Source organism: Heloderma suspectum, chromosome 5, assembly GCF_057233095.1.
Source record: "Heloderma suspectum isolate Gila_16-S chromosome 5, 16-S_ref, whole genome shotgun sequence".
In the NCBI taxonomy this organism is placed as follows: Eukaryota; Metazoa; Chordata; class Lepidosauria; order Squamata; family Helodermatidae; genus Heloderma; species Heloderma suspectum.
This window is the reverse complement of record NC_139462.1, coordinates 30,116,236-30,140,907: the sequence shown is the minus strand read 5'-3', so window position 1 is coordinate 30,140,907 and position 24,672 is coordinate 30,116,236. Positions and strand designations below refer to the sequence as shown.

General features: G+C 43.0%; 1 protein-coding gene across 1 annotated transcript in view; it reads left to right on the top strand.

Annotated features, from left to right (window-relative positions):
- The first annotated feature begins 625 nt into the window (after positions 1 to 625).
- The window catches only part of UNC5C (unc-5 netrin receptor C), a 457,616-nt gene continuing 433,569 nt past the window's right edge, over positions 626 to 24,672 (top strand). Inside the window, exon 1 of the mRNA XM_084855645.1 lies at positions 626 to 1,544. Within this exon, the coding sequence (XP_084711771.1) occupies positions 1,421 to 1,544 (124 nt within the window). The 5' untranslated portion in view covers positions 626 to 1,420. The remainder of the gene's footprint in view (positions 1,545 to 24,672) is intronic.

Below are 24,672 nucleotides of genomic sequence, written 5' to 3'. Positions count from 1 at the left end.
TGTTCCCTCATAGTTGAATCCAGCCTGGCTTTGTACTAGCACAACCCAAGTATGTTGACTCAGAAACAGTGGAGACCGGTGGCTCCGATTTCGGTGGGGCTGTGAATCCATTCTGGGTTTCAGTCAGAACCAGTGAGAACTCTAAAGGAGCTATCGAAAGTGCTGAACCTCGATTTGGGGATAGGGTTCAGCACCTTGAATAGCTCCTTTAGAGTTCTGTCTGGTTCTGACTGAAACCCAGAATGACTCTACAGCCCACCGAAATCGGAGCCCCCAGCTTCCACTGCTCAGAAATAAGTCCCCTTTACATTCAAGGGGACTTTCTTCCTAGTGAGTCTGTCGAGGATTGAGAGCACTAAAACTCCCACTTTGCCGATTGGAAATCTGCTCCGAGGGAGGGGGATCCACTCCCGTTACCCCTGTCATTCCGAATTTTCCCGGGGTCAGTCCTATTGAGGATGGCGGCCCCACAAGAGGCCCGTCCTCGCGAGCTTGAAGCGGCAAGAGCAGGGAGGAGCCAGTCCCGTCCGGGAGTCCAGCTCGGGTTTTGCAGGTGTTCCTGAGAAAGCGGAGCTCCATTGGCTACAGCGCTGTGCCTTAGCCGGGGCTTCAGTCCGCAGCTCGTGTACAACATTCGGGGGCGGGGGGGGAAGGCAGAGGGGCTCCGGCGCGCCGGTTCTCGCTCTCCCGCTTCGCCTTGACGCACGCACGCCGGCAGGCAGGCAGGCAGGCAGGCAGCGCCGCCGCGCTAAGGGGCGTGTGCCTCTGCGGGGCTGCCTCGCCTCCCAGTGGACTTCCCCCGGGCCGGGGTTCGGAAGGATGCTGCTGGAGCCGGTGGCGCTCGCCCGCCCGCCCTCCCCCGCCTCTGCCCTCTCCAGCTCCCTCAGACTTCTTGGCCAGACTATGAAATGACCATTCCTGTTCACTTCGCCGCCGCCGCCGCCGCCGCCGCCGCCGCCTGGACGCCTTTACTCTCGCTCCCGCTGCCGCCGCGCGCAATTTGGGCGAAAGGGCGCGCAGCCTGCCAGAGGAGGAGCCCCGGCTGGGTCCATCGGCCAAGCCAAGGGGGCTGAAGGAGGCCAGCCGGCGGGGGAAGCCCGCCTTTCGGAGGGCTCCTGCCGCACGCGCCGCGTCGCCCAAGTGCGCCGAACCGCTGCCCGAGGCGGGCCGGGAGCCTCCGCTCCTGAGGGGCAGCGCAGCGCAGCGCAGCGCGTCGCTCTGAGGCGACTTCTCCTTGCCGTTCGCCCCCCAGAACAGTCGCGGGGGACCGGCAGCCCGGCGACAGCGCGGGACGCGTCCGGAACGGGCCGCCGCAGCCGCCGCCGCGGAGAAGGTGGAGCTGCCGCTGCTGGACTTGGCTTCGGGGTGTCTTTGGCGTTGGGCGCCTCGCCGCCCGCGGGCTCTCGCTTGCCCGACAGCCATGGGGAAAGGGCTGGAAGCCGCCGCCGCCCGCTATGGCCTGGGGCTGGGATACTTACTGCAGATGGTCGTGCTGCCCGCCTTGGCCATCCTGAGCGCCAGCAGCCCCGGCTCGGCTGCGCAAGGTAAGGATGCCCTTCCTTTGCAGGCGGCGGCTCTGCCTCTCGCTTTCTCTCTGCGCCTTGGAGCTCTTCCGGCACCTGGGCGGACGCCTTCCCTGGCCGGCCAGGCCAGGCCAGGCTGGACCGAGTGGCCTCCCTCTCTCTGGCCGCCCATCTTCACCTACAGCCCTGCAACGGCAGGTGATCCCCCCTCTTTGCCTCCACAGGTTAATTGAAAGAAACAAGGAAAGAGTGCGTGTGAGACAGAGGGAGGGAGATTTTGTGGGGAGGAGCAGGGAACGGAGGAGAAGCATCTCTTGTGGGAAGGAAGGGAGGAAGGAGGACCGTGGCCTCGATGTGGCCGCTTCCAGCCTCTTTCTCTGCCCACGGGCAGGTCGCTCGCCTCTCGCGTGTTTACTCGGAAGTAAGCCCCCACTGCCGAGTTCAGCGGAGCTCACTTCCCCGAGCGAGGCGGGAGCCCCCCTGGAACGGCAGCCTTACACGGCATCGCGCCTGGTCCCTGCACGAAAATGCGGCGTCCGCGTGTGTTTCTTCAGGCGTTTTCTTTGCCTCCGCGCAGCTTCAGCTGTGGAGAAACTTAAAAGCGCGCACACCACCGAGGGTTTCCCCCTCTCCAGCAAAAGGGAGAGAGGAGAACACACACACACACACACTGCTCCCAATCCGTCCTGCCGTTTTAAGGGGACACACGAGGAGATCCGGGTTGTGCCCGGTGTGGGTTTCTCGGAGCCGAAAAGTGTGGCGAGCCCGACCTCGCAGCCTCCTAGTGCCCTGAGAAATGGGAACAGAGAAGGGAGCAGCCTCCGGGGCTGAAGGGACTGGGAGCCTCCAGGAGCCGAGAGGTTCAGGGGAAAGACAAAACTGGGAGGGAAGGTTGCACTACGACAGGCTCAGCATTTTAGAATTAACAGGGTCTAGCCTTGATACTGGGCATGTCGCCCCCCACCCCCCTCCGGTAGATTCCTTGAAAAAAAGGGACCATAGCCTCCTGCTTACCAGCTGGAGCGTGTTCACCTCTCCTTATGTCCCAGATGGTGCCTGTGTGTGTGTGTGTGTGTCGCTATACAGCTATTTGCACTTGATGTGTACCTGAAGTGATAATAACAGGCTGGCTTTTAAAAACACACACAACCCCATGCATTTATTTCTTCAGGTGTCCTTTCTTCCCCACTCTTAAATTTCAAATCTGTCTCCCTGACCAAGACATACACACATACACACACCCTCAACTGAACTGATCACATCCATGAACTCCTTCCATATCCGCGTTCAGCTCATTTACTCCCGACATCCTTGACTTCAGTAGACCTCCCCCATTTGTTTAGTGGCACCTTAGTATGACTGATAGGTTTATTGTGGCAGAAGCCTTTAAGGTGCCACAAGTGTGTGTGTGTGTGTGTGTTTTGTGTGATCTGCTGTAAAAGACTTAACATGCCTACCCCTCTGGAATTTCAGCAGGAAGACTTCAGGGAGAGTGAGCTGTTGGCATGTTTGAGGCAGCTCTAAACATGAGCCAAAGTGAGGCAGCCACTTCAAGAGGCACGTTTTGGCAGCCAGAAAGGGTAGCAGAGCAGGAGAGAGACAGAGCTGACCCACAGGGGCAGGGCACAATCCAGTGGGAAGCTGTCCTGTGCAAGTCCTATTGAAAAAGATGGGCTGGATAACAATGCAGAGTTCTCTTTCACAGGTCCTGTTCAGTTTGGTGGGGCTTGTGAAGGAGAACTTCTCAATGGATTTTGTATTAAATAATGGGGGAAAGCACCATTTGGATTTTCCACATCAATCACTAAAATGTCTTGGAGAGGCCTGGAACAAGTGACCTTACAGTATGCACTCCCTACTTGCTTAATGTTTGTCCCTTCCCAGATATTCATATGTGGACAGTGCAATTAAACCAAACCAAGCAAAACACTTGAGGCAAAGTATTCTCCCTCACTGAAAACCCTGGAGCCAAAGGGACTTGAGTGTTTGGTGGATCTCACTTGAAGTCAACCCATCTCCTGAGCATTTGTAGAGATACTATAGGTACAGTACCCTCAGGTGTTCCTGCATTGGTATCCCCATGAAAAATATCTCTTTGGAAAATATGTAACTTCTGAACAGTCCCTAAAGCTGCAATCTCAGTTTGTACTCAATGGGGCTTACTTTTAAAAAGATACGTATAGGATTTAGCTGTAAACTGCTTGTTGTAGTTCAAGTCATTTTGACCATAGCACTTCAAAACCAGGAGATGCAGACATTAAAATTCTGTTGTAGTGTGTGGGGAGAGCCTATTTCAGTGTGAATGACTGAGACCACCATAGGCACCATTTGTTGGTTTGCCTGCTATTTGCTGGCTTTTCTAACTTTACATAAAATGCTGGCTTGCCTGATATTTGGTTGACTGGGGGAGCTAGAAAAAAGATTTTCTGGATATCCGCTGAATGAATTCCTGTAGGAAGTTGATAATGTTCCTCTAGCACATATTGACAGTCTTTTCGCATAACATAAATAAATAAATAAATAAATAAACAAGGGTTAGTCAGGGAACAAAACAGGCTCAATAAAGACAGTCAAATGAGAAGATGATCTGATTAGTACTGGAAAGTTGGGGACAGTGGTGGGCAGAGGCACTGTGATTGGGACAATTAGTTGGACTGCTAGTGGTCCTTTGTATATTGGCCTGTCTCTGCCGGGCTGAGGTGCCTGAGAGTTGGTCCTTCTTCCTCCTTTTTGCTTTGCTCAGCATGAAGAGAGCTTTCCTGAACTGTTCTACATACGCACACACCACCACCACCACCACCACCTCTTGATGCCTACTTAAATAATAATGTCCCCACCCCAAATTGTCTCTGTAATGCTATCCATATATATCCATACACACACACACACACACACATATATATACCTCATTTTTAAAACTGAGAATAAATTTGTAACATTATTATTACAGCCTGAAGATAGTGGTAAAATAGCTCTCTCTGAATTACTTCTGTATCTGGCCACGTTTCTGTGTTCCTCTGTGAATGTTTTGCTACATTCTAATTAATCTGACTGGCACAGAGCATTGAGTCTCTATATTATATTTGCCGGTTACTACGTTATGATGCATTTGCTTTGCGAGACTATCTCAGCAACCGCCTTCTTGAACTTTCTTTGCCACACACCAGTTGGCTCAATAATAAGTAGTGGAAAGAAGTCCCGTTCATGTGTTATCTATACACTGTACACAGCAAAGATGAGCAGCTTCATTAAACTAGCTGACAAACCTGTTTTCATTGGCACCATGGGGAAAAAAGGAGGGGGGAGAGACACCAGAAATATATATTATTCCAATCACAGCTGAGAAACATTGTGTGTAGGGTGGAAGGACAGAATCAGTGCCAGCTCCAGCAGGTGGCAAGGTTGTTGGCCATTTTCCTGGGCCGCTAAATGGACCATTGTCCCAATAGGATGCAATTCTCAGTTTGCACAAAGCATCCAAGAAACTCAGAAGAAGCATGAGATAATTCTTGGTAAATAAGCCATTACTTTTTCAGGCTGAGGGCAACCATAGCTCTATTCTCCCCACCCCCCAATTTTGGATCCAGTCTTAGGGCAAACAGTGTATGTGTCTTAGAACTTTTTTTAAAGTGCTGTGTGAAAACTGCTATGGGTTTCCAATAATTCTTGTAGGTCTTTGTCAACTACCAGGAATCTGAAGGGATGAACAGAATTGCTAGTACGTATGTAGATTTTGCCTCTTGTACTGAGATGCTCTTTCTCTTATTCAGACTTATCTAATATACTGGTCATGTGAATGAGGCTGGCTTTAAATATTTTTGTATGTGAAGCGAAAAGCCAAAATCACTTCTTCACTGGATTGGACCGCTGTCTTTTAAATTAGAGAGACTGAAGATAGCAAAATGGCGCCCTCTCTGGAATGTGTGGTCTGATGCAACTGCTTCATATTATTTCAGTGGGATAGTCTGGGTAGGAGTCTTGCACCTGGAAGTGATGTAAAGCCCTGATAGTCAGTGGCACTCTCCTCCCAACAGCAAAACTATCTTGTTGTAGTCCTCCGAAGTGTTGTGCTAACCATGGATGCTGCAGAGTCATGAAATGTATGGAAGTTCTCTTATAATATCAGTTTGGATTAGTCCCCCAATCAACAAAATCTTATGCGCACAGCAGTGAGTTGCTTGCATCAGCTGTGTGAGAAGATGTTACACAATCATGTGGGATTCAGAGTTCCAAACGTTTGAGAAACTGCATTACTTTATAGTAAGGCTGTCCCTTGTTACATTCACCCTAATCAGCAAACGATGTTCCTTCCTTTGTGCTAGCAATTTACACCTGGCTTATGTGTGCTAATAGTGATATGAATGATGTTCTGTGTAAACTTTAATACCTTTTGCTTTTCACATTCAGGGATCACTGCTGCAGTTAGGATTGGCACAAGGGTTATCTGGGATGGAATCTGAGAAACAGGATTTCTAGGGTTGTAGGCAGAGGTAAACACATCAGTTAGGTTGTCTGCTGACTTGATATGGGGGAACATCTTTGCAGCATTAGGCTGATGTTAATTTGTTGTACTTTTATTCCTAACTCAATTATGCATTCTATTTCCTGTGTTCACTTTTCATAATAATATGATGATCACTAACTGCATATGGTATTCTGATCTTGATTAACACTGTACTAAATGAGAGAGGAATCAAACTCACTGTACCTACAGGAACTATAACATGCCCTGGAAATAGGGCATAATTAATGTAATAAATAAATGTATAGGTATGAGCACCATTGCATAAAAAGAAAAAAAGCCATTGGAACTCTTACCAGGTGTGGTGATGAAAATCCAAAAGGATCTCTGCAAACTGGCAGAATGGGCATCCAAATGGCAAATGCAGTTCAATGTAAGCAAGTGTAAAGTGATGCATGTTGGGGCAAAAAATCCCAACTTCAAGTATAACCTGATGGGATCTGAGCTAGCAGTGTCCAATCAAGAAAGAGATCTTGGGGTTGTGGTGGACAGCTCAAGGAAAATGTTGACTCGGTGTGTGGCCGCTGTGAAAAAGACAAGCTCCATGTTAGGCATAATTTAAAAAGGAATTGCAAAGAAAACTGCCAATATAATACTGCCTTTATACAAATCTATGGTGTGACCACATTTGGAATATTGTGTACAGTTCTGGTTACCGCATCTTTAAAATAGGTATTGTAGAGCTGGAAAAAGGGCAGAAAAGGGGAATGAAAATGATCAAGGGACTGGAGCATCTCCCCTATGAGAGAAGGCTACAACAGCTGGGATTGTTTAACTTGGAAAAAAGGAAGGTAAGGGGAGACATGATAGAGGTGTACAAAATTATGCATGGTGTGGAGAATGTGGATAGGGAGACATTTTTCTCACTCTCTCAAAATACTAGAACTTGGGGTCATCCTATGAGGCTGATTGGTGGGAGATTCAGGATGGATAAAAGAAAGTACTTCATAGCTAAACTATGGAATTCGCTGCCACAGAATGTAGTGATGGCCACCAATTTGGATGCCTTTAAGAGGGGATTAGATAAATCCCTGGAGGAAAGGCTATCAATGGCTACTAGTCCTGATGGCTATGTGCTACTTCCAGTACCAGAAGCAGTGAGCCTATGTACACCAGTTGCTGGGGAACATAGGCAGGAGGGTGCTGTTGCACTCATGTCCTGCTTGTGGGTTCCTGGTCAACAGTTGGTTGGCCACTGTGTGAACAGAATGCTGGACTAGATGGACCCTTGGTCTGATCCAGCATGGCTCTTCTTATGTTCTTATGTATTATTCATTTCTTAGCTCTCTTTTAGTCTGTCTTATAACTGACTGTTAACAGCAAGTGAAAAATATTTGAGAACAGATACCAATCTATTTTTATTTGGTAACAATATATAGTGTGATTGGCCATACGAAATAGGGGGTTTGGTTACATATAATGATTGGACATGTTTTCCCACCTCATTAATTAATGTAGGAGGTGCTGCTCCTTGCAGATGTTTACTAAATGTATGGAAGGGGGATTGCGATCATGGTGGCAGATTTTTTAATATCTGTGCTGGGACCTTTGCAGGATTTGACCCTATGGCTGGCTGGGGCATGTTGGGAGTTGTAGGATTTTTTTCTGTCTAAACATACATAGGATTGCACCATAAGCTTCTTTTTGTCTAGCTTTAAAAACCTCTTTAAAGCTGAAGGGCTGACACATCCTTGATTCCATAATGCTTTGTACTATCTCTGTGTGAATAAAATACTAGGCATGTCTGTAAGCAGAGATCCTTTCTTGAGAATTAGACAACCAGCCCCTTGAGAACACTTAAATTTCAGAACTCGTGGTTTTGCTTTTGCAGAGTCGAAACACAATTAAATATATCTTCTGAATGAAAACTTTCCAGTTTCTCCAATTTTGGTAAGTAAAGTGGTTCTTCCTTTTGCTTTAAAAACATACACACACATGTGCGCACGCGTACACATACATCCTGTGGAATGGTTTTAATTTTATTTGCTTCTAGTAACATGATTTCATAATTATCAAGCATTTTGCCCTGTTTCTTCTCTTGCTCTCTTGAAGTAGGGCATGGATGCCTTGGGCATTTCTGGAGCCCTCTCTCCTTCTCTTTCCTTCCACTACATCTTGGAAAATAAATGCACTAATTGAGTAATTGATGGATTTTTTTAGTCCTCTCCCTAGAGAGGTGTGCTGCTGAGCATAAGAATAAACCATTCAGGATAAAGCATTAGGAAGAACTACATTTATAATTAACCAGGAGGAGAATTATAATTTTTAATTGTATTACTAATCTTTATTTCAATATCTCAAACTGTGTGCATATTTGATTTTCTGCAGTTGTCACAATTTCCTATAACATTTTTTAGAGAGAAGTTGCTTGATGCAAGCTATATCTTGGGGACCTTGGAGTATTAACTTTCATAGGGCCTAGCTAATGAGTCACACAGATGAACAACAAATCAAAACCCAAATCTCCTGCTGTTTATTTTTGTAATATTTATACAATTTTATGTAATATTATAATAGTTATATTTCATAAAATCAGGGTAACTTCCAGTGATTTAAAATAATATGCATAAAGAGTAAAAGCAGCAGTACATAATAAAACAAAACCATAATGTCACATTTTTTTTAAAAAAAAGCAAAGCCTGTTAATATTCAACTGCTCTGGTGAAACTTTCTTAAGGCGTTCTTAAACTGAAATGGCTTAGGCTTCAATCCTGCACACAAAAAGCTAATACTCCAAGGTCCCTAAGATGAAGTTTGCATCTAGCAACTTCTCTCTAAGAAATGTTATGGGAAATGTGATGATGGCAGTCCTAGATAGCCAGACAGCCCAGTTTGCATGATCACAGAGGGGAAATAAGCCACGTTGGCTTATTCCACGCACACACCGTGGTGCGTACAACAGCCCATGGGTTCTGGGTGGCTTGTTATCCATGGCAACAAGCCACCCTGACTGGGTTTGCACAACATGACAACAGGCACTGCCAAGAGTAATTATGCAAGTCCTCCTGGCACATGACTGGCATCCATGGGGGGGGGGGAATAAGCCATTGTGATTTGTTTCCCCCTCTGTGACTGTGAGAACCTGGTGTGGGCATGGAAGAAGTGTCTACTCAATCAGAGGATCAGTTTTGAAAGTTTTTACGCAGTGAGTAATCTAGTAGAACAGGCAAGCTGCTTTTCAGTAGTACTTATTTTTATTGTACATTGCCTTGCGCACTCATTGAGTGGAGGAGAGATCCAAAAATATCCTAAGGAAATACTTCAGAAGAGGTTATACTAGAACCTAGAGCAGGGCCATGATGACCATAGTGGATTGGATAGGATCTCCCTAATCAGAAGTGTTTTACATGTTGTATGAGCTCTTCTGCAGTATAGTCTCAGGCCCAGATAACTGTGTGAGTGTTTAAAGTTGCACTGGAGTAAATATATGTCCTAGTGGTGGAAATAAAAGGGGTGGAAAGAAGCAGAGGATCTTGTACTGTACCCGTATTGAAGCTTTGTGTGTCTGTATAGAAAAAAATCATTGGGTTGGATCCAGATTAAGTTAGTCCTATTGAGCTCAATGGGACTTAAGATATTCATAACTAACTTCTCCCAGGGACTTAAAGTGTGATTAACTTAGTCTGGATCCAACTTACTAGAAGGTACTTGGCAATGGATGATCAGTGACTTACTACAGCAATGGACTATAGTAAAAGCTCCTCTCTTGTCTGTTTTCCTATTGTGCTGCCCTTCTAAAATGCCTGGCATCTATCACCTATCCAAGTCTGTTGCAGGGAAAAGCCCACATGCTGGACCTGTCAACCACTTTCTTTAGTGAACCAATAAAATACCAGCTGCCCAGAACTCAGATAGCTATCACAATACACCCCACATCTCAGGGTGAAATAAGCAACATACCCATATCAGCTGGGAACTTCCCTTACTTTGATATATCATCCATATAGCTAGCTTGCTAGGAACTAATTATTGAACTTTTCTGTGTTATGCCTTTCATTATGCATTCAGAAACTTTCCACTGATGTTGGGTACAGCAACCTTGCTCCTTGTGATGAAGCATTCAGGTCCCCTGGTGATACACACAGTACTGACAGATTTATTTTATGCTGAGGATGATGGTGAAAGAAAATGGAGGCCAAAGGTTATGCATATTACACAGACTTTGTTTCATCCATTTCATGTGTGTGTGCAGGCAGACTATATTGTTAAACTTTTTAAAAAAGAGAGTCTGTAATTAAATTAAAGTGATAATTCTGAAAGAGGAGAATAAAAGGAGCCGTATGTGCAGATATTTACCCTAGTGCACTATATTAGCAACAGCAGCAGTTTGAAAATGCTTGGTGTGGAAAAAGTGAAATATAATATGTGAATATGCTATCCTTCCGGGGATATGCTTTTTAATTAAGCACCTAAATGCATCCTGTTGCAAAAAGAAAAGAAAAGAGAGAGAAGAGAGAGATGGAGGTTGCAGGAAAAAAGGGCTTAATTATCTTGATGCATCAGTGAGCCAGTTCTATTTGATATGTCGGAGGTAACTATTTGTATTTGTAAAAGAAGTGCTGAGTAGGGTTTGCCTGTAAACCAGTGTGCAACTTTTTATTTTATTACTATTATTCTGAGTTCATGAGCACTTGATGGATTCAACAGCCGTAATAATTTGGGGCCAGTCTGCCACCCTTGCTTTCATCTTATTACACTGGTAGCCAGCCACATAGCATCATGAAAGCTGTCCATTGGGGCTCCTTAAAAAGTAAAATGCAAACTCAAGCAAGACAGCATGAAAACGATAGGCATTGTATAGAGTAAAATGCTGCTGCTGTATGTATATGTGTTTATGGAGCAATCCGCCTCATAAGTATGCAAAAATGTATCCACTAATGCCACAATTCAACAGTAAGAAAAAATGAAAGTTGTAGAGTACAGTCTGTTTTTTGTGCTTTTGCACACTGGTGGTCTTCATACTTTTATACTTATAACCCAAATGCATGTAACCTGTGTCCACTTCAGACATAATGTGAAACCATGATTAACTGCTATGTGAATGAGGTGCAGCAAGTCTCGGGCTCCCAGGGTCCTATTCCCATTCCTCATCTTGCAGTTAGAGCAGGAGATCATAATATCCAATTTTAAACTACATTTGTGTATGTATGTAGGAGGGGCCGCGGTGGCTTAGTGGTTAAGACGCTGAACTGCAGACCGGAAGGTCGGCAGGACAGCAGTCCGAGACCCGAGTGCCGCGTGACGGAGTGAGCTGAGCTCCCGTCTTCAGTCCCAGCTTCTGCCAACCTAGCAGCTCGAAAGCAAGAAATTGCAAGTAGATAAATAGGCACCGCTTCGGCGGGAAAGGTAACAGCATTCCGTGCACCTCGGTGTTCAGTCATGCCGGCGACATGACCACGGAAGCGTCTTCGGACAGCGCTGGCTCTTCGGCTTAGAAATGGAAATGAGCACCACACCCTAGAGTTGGACACGACTGGTTGGGGACACCTTTACCTTTTATGTATGTATGCATGTATTTATTTTATTACATTTATATCCCTCCTTTTTTTCCTCCTAAGGAACACAGGGCAGCATACACAATCCTCCTCGTCTCCATTTTATCCTCACAACAACAACAGCACTGTGAGGTAGGCTGGGCTGAGAGTCTGTGACTGGCCCAAAGTCACCCAGTGAGCTTCCATGGCTGAGTGAGGACTAGAACCCAGATCTCCTGACTCCCAATTCAACACTCTAGCCACTATACCACACTGGAAAACTACACAGTTTTCCATGATGCCCTTACTTGGAGATGTGGTTTGTTTAACTTACATTTAGTGAGAACAAGCCAGGATCAAACAATGGCTTAAGATAGTGGATTGTTTTCAGACTAATGTTTAGAAAACTGTGGGGCAGCTTCCAATACTGCTGCTCCACTTACACAATTGACAGAATACTAGCATAACTGACCTCTAGTACTACACCAAGAGCGTAAGCTGGCACACTGGCTTTTCTAGGGAAACCCACTGGCACCAGTTTATGCTATTAGCCTAGTGCTAGTGATCAGTTACACTAGTGCTACATCAGTTGTATCAGCAGAGTGGCCCATATTTTCCTGAATTCAGACATCGCTATAAGCTGTACTTAGTTTAAAACTGGAAGCAGAAGCTTTCTATCTCCTCCTCTGGCACAAGAAAATGGAAAAAGGGAGAGGAGGGCATGAACAGACCCAAGGCTCACCACGGCTCATTTGTATAGCAGGTGGTCATAGTTTGCCATTACTTCTGAACTGGACCGGTCAGTCAACAAGCATTCACATTTCTTGGCTTTCTTCCTCTCACCTACTCCACACATTATCGTATGGCAATCCAAATTTGATGTGTTCTTCTTTAGAATGTGATGGCTAACCATTACAGTGGAAAATAGTGTTAACATATTAAAACATTTCCTTAATTTTCAGAGGGGAAATGTAAATGAAAGCAAAATTAAAACTATATTCCAAATGGAAACACATCAATTACACAGTGAGCTAACTAGAAAACAAAACTAAACTTGGTGACCTATCTAGACCTGACTAGTCCAGCATTTGCATGGTGACCTAACTAGAAAACAGAAACATAGTCATGAAAATTTCAGGAGTTTTCAAGTGAATGGACCGTGTTTGGACATCAGTTAAATACAAACACATATATAACATAACTGGATTGTTCTGTATTTAGAGGGTACTTCCAGACAAGTACCCTCTATATGCAATCACTGTGCCTCATTCACAGAATTTTATGGGCAGCCCAGATGTTTTGTGAAATGGGCCACAGATTATATACATTTGGGTTATAAATGTTTTCCCCCCATTTTTTCCATCTTTTTTTCTTGCCATAAAAAAATCCATTAAGGAGGAAAAGACTAAATAGCTGCAGGTTTTTTGGTAGTGCTAGGAGCTGTCCATCTGGAAGCAACTTGAGGTTATTTTTGTACTGATTTTAGATATCTTGTATCTCATATCCTGAGCCTTAAAGATAATGTGGGTCAGAAATCAAGTTAGGGCACAATCCTATCCGGATTGTCTCCAGCCTCCAAAATCGGAGGCTGTCAGCTATCCTATGCAGGGTGGCTGGAGCATGGAGGTGATCGTCTCCTCCGTGCCCTGGCCACCCTGTATTTTTGCCTAGAGGAGCAATGTTGCCTATCTAGGCATAGCTTCAGGGAGGGGGAGGAAAGGGACCTGGAGACCCAATAGGAAGCTGCATAAAGTAGATTCTGTGGTTTCCTCCCTGCCCCTGGGGACCCCCCCCCCCCTTTCTCCCATCTCCATGCCCTGTTTCCAAGCGTGGAGACATAGCTGGTGCATAAAGAACCATGATGGCTAGGAGGGGATGGGGAGGGGAGGGGTAGGGAGCACAGTTTCTGGGAACAAAGGTTAGAGCCCTGGCTCTGACCTCAGTTCCCAGAAACTGAACAATCCTATGGCCCTCCAGACAGTGTCCAGTAGCCATAGGATTGCTCCGTTAGTAGCCTAATCTGTAAGCACATTCTCAGAAGAAAGTCCCATTGAGTTCAGTGGATCTTATTTCCAAGTTAGTGTGCTTAGTGCTGTTGTTAAGAGAGAGAGAGAGAGAGAGAGAGAGAGAGAGAGAGAGAGAGATTTAGTCAGGAATAAAATTTAATGGGGCTTTCTTACTTTGGAAGTATCCTTAGGAATGACAACTGGGAAAAGAATAAAGAGCATCTGCTTATCTTTTTATTTTTACACTTTTCTCAGTCCTATTTCTTCACTGAAAATCCAGCCAGTCAAGAATATATCTTGTTCAAGCCTCAGCTTAAGTTACCTTAAGTCGTTCAGGGCTGTAGCTGTGTTCACACACACACACACATATTTATGATGATGATGCAAACATGGGTGATGTTCCTTGTGAATAAGGTCCAAGTCAGAAGTAAAAAATTCCACTTCTGAGTAACAAATGTCTTCAAAATACTGTAAATTAGAATTTTAACCACTTTCAATACATCAGTAAATTGTTATCAATCATCAGTTTTCAAAGCAAACCTTAGTCTTGGGTGCTATACATCTTGAAAAAATCAGTTTGGTAAGTAAATTTTAGTTTATCCATACAAATGCTTTCAGAGAGAGAGAGAGAGAGAGAGAGAGGTTTTGATTTGTCAAGTATGCAGTTCTTAGCCACCCAGTGGAGATGTTCAAGTTTAGCAGGCAGCAATTTTGACATTGGAATTGATAAAACAAAAGTTGCATTGCCTGTCATTTTCATTAAATGATTTTTGCCTTTAGAGTCAATTTTCTGTGTTGAAATAGTATGAGCTTTTAAAGGCCAAGTCAGCAATCACGCATGAGGAGTAAGAGAGTCACGTGGGCCCTTTTCCCTTGTACTCTCAGTGCATTCTTGTAGTCTTGTATGGAACCATAGTTCAAAATGAACTGCTTTCAAGGACTAAACCCCCCTCCCCCTCTAATACAGTAAATGATTTATTGCAAGTGCTCCACAGAGCCCCCTGTCTCAAGTTCAGACTTCTCTTGAGCTCATTCTATCATAATATTGTTGAACAGGCAATCTTAAGGAAATGCTATTAAGCCTCTAGGCTGCAAATTCTACCCAAGCAGTGACTTAATTTGCAACATTTTGCAATTAATATCTTGAAAATGTAGGGAGAAATAAAAAAAATGTAACCATATGTAAGTAAGGAAGTGTCAAATTCATATTACACTAGATCTTTGATGACCTCTTAGTTATGCAGATGCTTCATTTCAACATGACAGTTTTAATTCCAGATGCTTATAAACAGTGTGCTTATGGGGGGGTGGGGATAATCAATATAGCTAACAATATTTGTTTTATTACACATTGCCATGTGACATTACATAAAATTAGGACATTTTAGATAACTAACACAAACAAGAACAGGAACAAAATCTTTTCTAAAGTTTGATTTGTGACAAGGCAGAGTAGATGTAGGACTGCATGGAAGCTCCAGGGAAATTTTCACTAGTTTTACCAAAACATTTCTTTAGTTCTCTTCTTGGATGTTTCACCCAAGTGGGAACCTCCAAACTGACCCCCCCAGAAAATCACTAGCGTGGCCCAAGATGTTTTGTTGTGTGACCGTAGGACAAGATCCCCCCCTTCTATGTACAGTGTCCTCCATTGCACCTGAGGGCAGCAGGGCAGTTTAGGGGATACAGTGCAGTCTTCCAGGCACACACAGCTCTGTCTTCAACAACTTGATGCCCTGAGGCAGCCATCTCACTCTACCTAATGATAGGGTCATCCCTGTATCATCAGACTATTGGAATCTTGTGAATCTCAGCATTCATTTTTAAAGTAAGTCTCTAGTCAGGCTGCAAGCTTTCTTTTTATTTTATTAATAGGTTAATCTACTAAAGATTTAATTGCAAATTAAAATCTGTCCTGTAACTCAACAGTAAAGACTGAAGGGCATACGCAACACAGATGCTCTGGATACTGCCTCGCTGTGTCAGATTTGATAAAAAAAGAAGTGTAAAAATTGCTATTGTTGTATCCAAAACTAGTATATATTCTGGGTTTCCAAGTGAAATTATTGTAGAGTTTATTCTAGCAATAACAACTGCAGTTACAGTGCAATCTTGTGCATGGCTACTCAGAAATAAGTCCCATTGAGTATGTATAGGATTGTAGCCTTAATGGTGTATCCATTTTTAAATCTTCAGCTGAGGAGATTTAAAGTTGTTCACTATTTGAAGTCAGTTTGGCTCTGGTATGTTAACTGTAGAAGGGGGTGTTCCAAAAAGCAGGTTCTCAAACAGCTGGAAAAATATCAAAGATGCCTTCTTCTTCTGGTAGCTTTGTTAGTTCAATTATAATTTATTTAAGTATTCTCAGAAAGACGTCCTTTTGAAGTTTTTGGTAGTATACAAATAAGTTTAATTAATAAAAAGCTAAATTATTAATCAACAAACAGCTTGAATTGGTTTGCAATCCTAGTTTCTAGTTCTCATGATTTCTGTGAGATATTTCAAAATGGCAGACACAACCAGGAAGCAACTATGAAGCTTACATTTATCTGAACAATATTGTCACTTGCTGACTCATTTTTCACATTTTTAAGGGAAGCTTTCAGAATATTAGGATTATAGTTTGCTCACTGTAGTTTTTTAAACACAGTGTTTATTAAAATGATACATGGATTATGTAAATAATATTCTCCTAAAATAGGCAAATTGCTGCAACTCTTAAGCACATGATATCATTTCTGATCTGTCTGTTAGTGCTGAATAGAGACCAAACTATATGTGATGTTAAATGCATTTCAGCAATTTAAGGGCATAGTTTTCTAAAAAACTATAGTTTTTGTGAACCGCCCAGAGAGCTTCGGCTATTGGGCGGTATAGAAATGAAATAAATAAAAAAATAAAAATGCAAACAGCAGCTGCTTTGTGGGCTGATAACTATTAGGACTGCAGCAGACAGCAAGGGGGAATTAAACCCTTTCTTTCCCTGCTGCACTTCTGACAAAAATCGGTCATTTGAAGCTGCTATTCTTATTGGGAGGAAATCCCCAGTGAAGCATTTAACGTCACGTCTTGTTTGGCCCTAAATAACTCATCCCTTTCTTAATACACAATCATATGCATGTTTACTCAGAAGTAAGTGCAACTGGGTTTAATGGGATTTACTCTCTGGTAAGTATGCTTAGAATTGCAGCCATATTCCCATAGTAGTGAGAAGGAGGTCCAAGGGTGGTTGCAAACCATGTAGGGGTAGATAACCTGGTGCCCTCCAGATATTCTGGACTACAACTCCCATAGTCCCTGACCATTGACCATGGTAGCTGGGACATATGGGAGTTGTAGTCAAAAGCATATGGAGGGCATTCTCTACCCTGGTGTAGGTCATATGTAATCTCATATATTGGGCTTAATGCAACAGAAATATCAGCCTTGCCAGCACACCATCATGAAATGTGTCATGGAATTGATATTTTCAGGACAGGGTCAGGGTGCAGAGTGAGCAACTTGGTCTTTAAAGTTGTGGTGTAAATCACTTTATCTGTAACACACACTGTGTTGTAGCGAAATTTAAAGGAGTAGAATTCCTATTGATTTTGTGATAGAAATCACAAAGCAAACGAATGTTCACCTCTACACTTTTTAACCACAACTAGTATGAAAACATGAAATTCCAACCTTCCTTTCTTCGAATATTTTATTCTCTTTGATGGATTTGCTGTATAAATTGGTACAAAAATGAAGCTACTTTTAAAAAATATATCAGTCTGCTTTATGAAGTCCAACTTTTTTAGTTCTCATTCATGCTGTATCTGTCGCCATAGATGTCTGGGGGAACAATGTAATTAAAGCCGAAGGACAAAGCAGTATTTCATTATTCAGAAAGAGGGGCCTGTCTAATAAAACCAATTTGCTAAAATTGTGTCTGGAACATTAGCCCAGATTCTAATCTCAGTATATAACTTATCTCTATGTTGGATCTTTTATACAATCCCTGTTATGACAAATCCCCCCTCAACATTATTCTTCAATCTTGCTTTTACCAGCACCATTCCTGCAAATTATCTCTTTTTCTTCTTATCTTTTTACCTTTCAGTCTGTAAAAGCATTTGTATTATTCACACCTCCTGCATCCAGCACCTGTGGATCTGGTGGTAGAAATGCCTTTCTTGTACTACCTGTGTAATCTGCATATTTTATATTTATTAATGGCATGTAGAAAAAAGCCAGAGGCAGAATGTATGGGAGAGAGATGTTCTATAAAGGTGCCATTTATCTGGATTTGACACTGGTCATTCAGGTTAGGTCTGTTTCATCATGCAAATCTGTGGGCCAAGTCAAATTAAAAATGCAACAGGAGCCTTATTTTCAGAATCTGATTCTATTAAAACTCCTGGCTATCATAATGCTTTACCTTTCAGATGTTGTCACGCAACTCCAGACTCATACATACAGCCATTCACATGGGTGGCCATTTAGGGTAAAATCCAGCCTATGTCTTACTTACAGTAGACCCACTGAAATGAATGGGACTTAACTCATGACTAACTTAAGGCCCATTCATTTCAATGGGTCTTCTCAAAGTAGGATGTATGCTGGATTTTACCCTTACAACGCAGCTATATAGGCAGAGCTCCACTTGAGCTCTTGATGTGGTTTTGATGTTTTCACCCTTCCAGTGCAGCTCTCCTCTATACAGAATGTGCACGTGCTCTGAATGATGTGGAGAGCTTTTTGTGCAAAAACACAGAGTTCCACCCAGATGCCTGAGCCACCCATATGGCTGCTTGAATGTAGGAAGGGGCATAATATTGTCGGGCTGCATTAGAAAATCTAATATATATCTTGCTCTTGTTTAACAAGTGTGATGCTGACGAATTCAGTAGGGTTTGCCTGGCAGCCGCTGATTACTCCTTTCAGTCGGTTTTCACAAAGCAAAGCAGTTTTATTGCTGAGAGGTTGAAAAGTTAAGCTACGTGGATTATCAGCAAATCCTGTGAGAACAGACCAAGTTTGGATTTACCTTGGTTTCTCTCCTGGGTGCAGACTGTAATAGTCTGAGAAAACTTCTTATACCTAAAGAAATGTTTGCTTCACTCTTCAGTATACTTCCAAAGGGGAACTGAATTTATTTTGGAAAAAAAGTTGATCTGTTCTTGCTGTACTCCTTGTATTTTGCATACAGTGTTTAATCTATAAGCATATTTTCCAGAAATCTTCTAACAGAACATTTATGAGAAACTTGCTAACAGGAAATGTTTCTCCCAGAAATTTACTAACATGGCTGGAATTAAATAACTGACATTCCACTCATGCAGTGGGATTTTCTCCTCCTCTCTGCAGCCTCCAGGCCCCTCAAAAATCTGCTCCTACCCTCCATACCAGATTTGAGGGTGTGCAAAGGCTGCAGAGAGGAGGGGCAATTGCCCCCTCTCAGTTCTACTGATAGAAGTAGTTTTGTTAGTGGAATGGCTTAATTGGATTCTACTATATATACATACTCTCTCTCTCTCTCTCTCTCTCTCACACACACACACACACACACACACACAGTGGCCCATTTATGGTTATTTCATTTTGCAAGAAACTGTTCTGTTTCTGAGAAGATTGGGTTTCAATATTCTTTAAATATATGCGTAAGATTAGAAAATTGGACTTAACATTGGACCCTGGACATGACTGGACACTATCCAATGGGCTCATTCCAAGCTTAGTCATGCATAGAGTAGCCCCATCAAAATCAATGGGTCTTAAACTAGACATGACTAAAGCCCCATTGATTTCAATGGATGTACTCTAAGGATGACTAAGTCTGCATCTAACCCACTGGGCCAATTTCCACGATCAAATAAGCCACCATGGCTTGGGTGGGTGGGTGGCCATTTTGAATATTCAAGCTGCAGCTTGTTGTGTCATCCAAACCCAGGCAGTGGGGTTGTATGAGGGTTAAACAACCATCACATAACCCATGATTCTTCGGTTACACGAGGGTTATTTAACCCTTGCACAACCCCCACCACCTGGATTTGGATGACATGACAAGCTGCGGCTGTAGCTTGAATATTCAGAAACCTCCTGGCACATTGTGTGGCTCAACATGGCTTTAAAAAGCCATGGTGGGCCACCATCAGGGGTGTAGTGGTGGAGGGTCTCACAGGGATGAAGACCCGGGACTTTTTTAAGAGCCAGGTCTCAGTCGAGCCCCTCCCACTCTCAGCCTACCACTGTGGGCCAGGCTCTTCCAGCCGTCTCCTCCCCTTCCCTGCTGCAGAGTGAGGGTGAAGCTTCCATAGAGTATCATATTTTGAAACCCTAAAATGTTCGTGTTTGAGTGTGTGAGTGAGCGAAAAAGATTTCAACACCCCTGCATTTTTTCTCAGACGTCCAGTTGAAATACCATTGCCTTCCTCTCAGCTGTACTGTTTTTGGATCCCAGTTGAAGGCTGTATATCTTACAAGGTTATGTAATCTTAGAAGGGGGTGTGGCTGTGAGGGGGCATAGCTGTGACTGTCATGAAGGGACCCTGCACTTCTGAATTTGCCACCTCACTACTGGCCACCATGATTGTGTGAACTGGGTCAATGCCTCTAGGAGGGGTCAGGGTTTTTTTTTTTTTTTGGTGGTTGCCATTAACTCTTCCTTTAAGATTATGTGGTTGTGGGCTGCTGTTGGCCAGGGTACAACATGGATGTATTTGCAGCAATGTTTGCTGAATAATGTGTGTAGCTACCCTTAAAGATGAAGTACCACTGTCATTTTTGTATGACATATTCATAAATAGGCATATCTGTTTTTGCTTTTTGTCTCTTTGCCCTGCAGTGCTGTTCTGAAGTTCCTTATTTTCTCAGAACAAAATGAAATAAATGCCAACATACTTCTGTGTCGTGGATACCAGATGAATGAAACCTTTAATTTTTTATTTTTTATTTAGTGTTCATTTATTTACTGTCTTCATAAGCATCACTGCAGTGTGAAGTCTCCAGTGGAGGAAAGTTTTATATTTGCATTTATAAGAAGTCACAGGATAAACTGACTTCAAATGACTGAGTGATGCACCAGAAATTCTTTATCTGGTATATCTCACAAATGAGTTTAGTCTAAGTAATTTGCCTTAATTGCAGAAGTTTCTATAGAGACAACTTTTAAACATTAGTTGGAACATGTCTTGATCTTCTCTTGGAAAGATTTAGACTACTGCTTTTCTCAGCAAAGGAACCTTATGGTGGAGATCATATAGCAACACTTTCTTGAAAGAGGTTATGTGAAGTCTGTTAGCCGTTTGCCTTTTATAAATTTGCTAAACCTCTGGCCCCAAATGCAATGTGCATTTTGACAATTTTAAGGTTGGATTAAGGTTAATGAGTTGGTTGTAGAGATAACAGCAGATTCCGGAGTCGTCCAAGTTTGTTTTGCATTCAGTGACAGTCATTAAATCAAAGGAAGGAGTTTTAAAACACACACACACGCACACTTGGAAAAAGAGAGCTTCTTATTTTCTTTTATTTTTTAAGAAGTAGAAATGGTCTATTCCTGCTAATAGCCACCGACTGAATATAAGCCCATTGACATTAAAAGTCCATTAGCTAAGCCCAGTTTAAACAGCAGCTGATGCTGTCAGCTAAATGTATGTTAGAATTTTTCATGTAATGCACAAATGGGACATCTGTTATTTTTCTAAAACAATGTACATTATAGGACATCAAATATCATCTCATAGAAGTAGATATATATAAAAGGAAAATACCTGTAATAAGACCAAACTAATTAGGAGCAGAGGAAAGTATAGATGGAACAGCAAAGATCTTCAAGTTGAAACCAAAGTAAATCGAAATTATGTGGAATAACTTAACTTTCCTAAACACTTTCCCAAAACATATAAAGCATTGTCATACATTATGCTTTGCATCGTAACTTGTGATTTGAGTTAAGGGGTGGAGTGAGTATGAATGCTTTAAGAACTGTGGCTGTTCATGTAGTAAGGATTATTTATTTATACAATTTCATCCATGTGCTGTCAAATCCATTGATTTGACAGCACAAGCTCTAAGAGCTGTGCAAGTCTAAAGTGTTACAGTGGGAAGGCACATAGGAAGAGATGGGTAATACTAGGGATCAATGTAAGCAAATTTAATTACACATATTTAGATTTAAATATGGTTGGGGAATAAGATTGGGGGCAGGTTGTAGCAAGGCCTCTGTGGAAAAGATGGATTTTGAATTAATCCATTGATGTTCTGGGAAAAGATTTTTCTTAGTTTTATTTAAAATAGTTATATCCTACCTTTCCTTTAAAAAGCTAAAATTGGCTTAACAACAATATTTAAAACAAATTAAACTCCAAATGCCAGAGTTCCTGGGATTAGGGGCAGGCTGATGTCATTTAAAATAACAGTAGAGTTTATGACAGGTAAGGGTAGGAGATTGAGGAGTGAAAATCGTAGTCAGAGATGTGCTAGAAAATAAAGGCAGAATGATGGGGTATGGCAGGCCATGGAGAGCTTTAAAGGTAAAGAGGAGTTGTGTTGGCTAGGAAACATGTTTCCTACCACTTTATTCCTTGACTTAATAATGCAGATGCAGGCTTGACCTGTAGTCTCAGCCTGCGACTTGACTCACTGCATTGTTTGGATGCAACACTAAGCTATGGTTTAGCTTCACATGAATTAGCCTCAGGCTCATCAGCTCCCCCCCACCCCCCACCCCCGGTGTGGCTGCTTGGAGGAGATTGGAAGCTTTCCCTTCCATTTTAAACTAACTGCACTTTATCATTATATCCAAACCCAGACAAACTGTGGATAATCCTAACTATGGTTTAGGGAAACAAGCACACTTCAAACCATGGTTTATGAAGTGGGCTTGTTTCCCTAAACCATATTTAAGATTAACCAGTTTTCAGTTTGGATGTAACTGGTTTTGAGAATGGAAGCAAAAGCTTTCAGTCTCCTCCTCACAGCCAGGCAGAAGCAGCCCTGTAGCCAGCCTTCCTTGTTAGGTGAGGCAATCACATTTCTAGGTGGGGCATTTGGGGGGGGGGGCACATAGTGCCAGCCAGTCCACCCCAGCCCCACTCACTGGTGGAGAGTGTGCTTAGTGTATGAATGAAGTTTAATCTGTTGAATTGTCTCATCCTTTTTTTGAGAAAGATCCCCAGTAATACCAGACTTTGCCTATAGTTACAGTCCTCTTTACACCTGTGGTCTGTCCCTGTTTTCTGAGTCCTGTTCATAAATTGCTCCTGTTAAAACAAGCTGTCATTCTTTAAATGGAGGCTGTCATGTCACAAATTAAAAGGACAATTTCTAAAAAAATCTGGTGGGGGAAGCACAGCTGTGTGTGTGTGTGTGGGGGGAGGTTGCACCCATTTGTCCCACCCTGGTTATGGGGCTGAGTGGAAGTCTAGGGGAGATGCTAAACCATAGTTCAGCATTACATCTGACCCAGGCTAATCTCTTGAGTTATCTGCATGTATCTTAATTATTGTCTGAATTGTGTTGATCCGGAAGCTTGATATAAAGTGTGGATGTTATTGCTTGGTGACAAAGCACGTGTAAGCACATGCAATAGTTACCTTAGTTGAACTGAGAGCACTCCAACTTGGATGCACATAGGCTCTTCACCAGATGTGTGCATACTCCGCTTCTTGACCCACGTGACTCTGCTTGCAAATTTAGCCCACATGCCAGAATTTTGTTTTATTTCAAGATTCCCATTATTCCCATTAGCAGTGCCACTTGTTGCATCAGTGGGAAAATTGCTTGCACAAGGGTAAACACATTGCAATTTAAAGCACAACATTTTTAGATGGTTCTTAAATGGGGGCATGTTTATAGATGCACACTACCAAAAAAAAAAAAGTACAGCCATTAGTGAGAATCAGAAATTCTTCATACCCCATGCTGTGCACACGTGGGCCTGTGTTAAAGCCAGTTTAAATTGCAGCAGTCTTCATGCACTGAAATATCCAGGCCTGCTGAAACAGATGTTCATAGAGAAATATATTTTTAAACGTTTGTCACGTAATTGAAATGCAGAAAATGAAAATCATAAATGACAGTGCAGTGAAATGTATTCTTTACAAAGTGCTCCTATTCATCTTGAAAACTAGACAGTGAACTACAAGCTCTTAACCCAGAGATCAGAGGCTTCTAAAGTACAAACAGCTTAATGCCCAAATGCTATTGGCTTCCAACCCCATTTTGATAAGTTGTTATTTTAAAGTGTCTTGTGAAAATAATTATTGTGCTGTTACTGTAATGCCATTGTGGAGACAGTGGTTTGTTTGGTAAGCTAATGTATGAGCTGGGATTGGAGTACAGCAATAATTAATCACTTTACTGTCACACTCGTAACTGCTATGAAGTATTAATATGACCTCCTTCTTCCACCCCTTCTATTATTAGCCCATTAGCGAAACCCTGTGCAAGTATCAACAAGTGTAAAGCTTTCCTAAGTATATGGTATTATCTTGACAAGAGACCATCCCTATGTAGTTGTTTGTGATTATTAAAATTCTTAACTTGGCTCTTTGCAGACAAAGGCAGATACTACCACCACCCCATCTCGATTTGGTATGACCTCATTCTTTCCAAAGTTTTCCAGAGAATTCTTGGGAAGAGCCTGGGCATACTAAGGGTGCATGCACCCTGAAAAATTAGATTTCCTTGGAAAGTTTATATTGTGAACTTCCTGTTGGTAAAGCTTTGGGGCCCAATGAAGGCCTGAGAAACAGCCAGTGTTAGCTTCAGGTTTTGGGGGGCATTATGTCAAGACACCCTCAATGGACACCCTCTTTCAGTGAATCTACCTTCTCACCATCATTGCCACTAACTGCTATTGCTCATCATCCTCTTTCTCATCATTGCTACCACTTGTTTGGTTGAGAGGCAGAGAGTCAGGCTGTGGCATCTACTGTGTCAGGGTGGACACTGAGCTCATAGAATCCCAGAGTAGTTCTGATGCTGAGGAAGAGCATTCGCTCCTTCGGGAGAGGAGCGCGCTCCTTTTTTCCCAGGACCAACAGCTGACGGAGCTTCCTCCCACCCACATTCCTAGTTTAGAAAGCAGTCCAGGGAGTGACTCAGCACAGATAGCAGACTGGGGGGGATGCGCGGCGCAGACGCAGAGAGCGGCGCCAAATGGTTCGCGCTCAAAG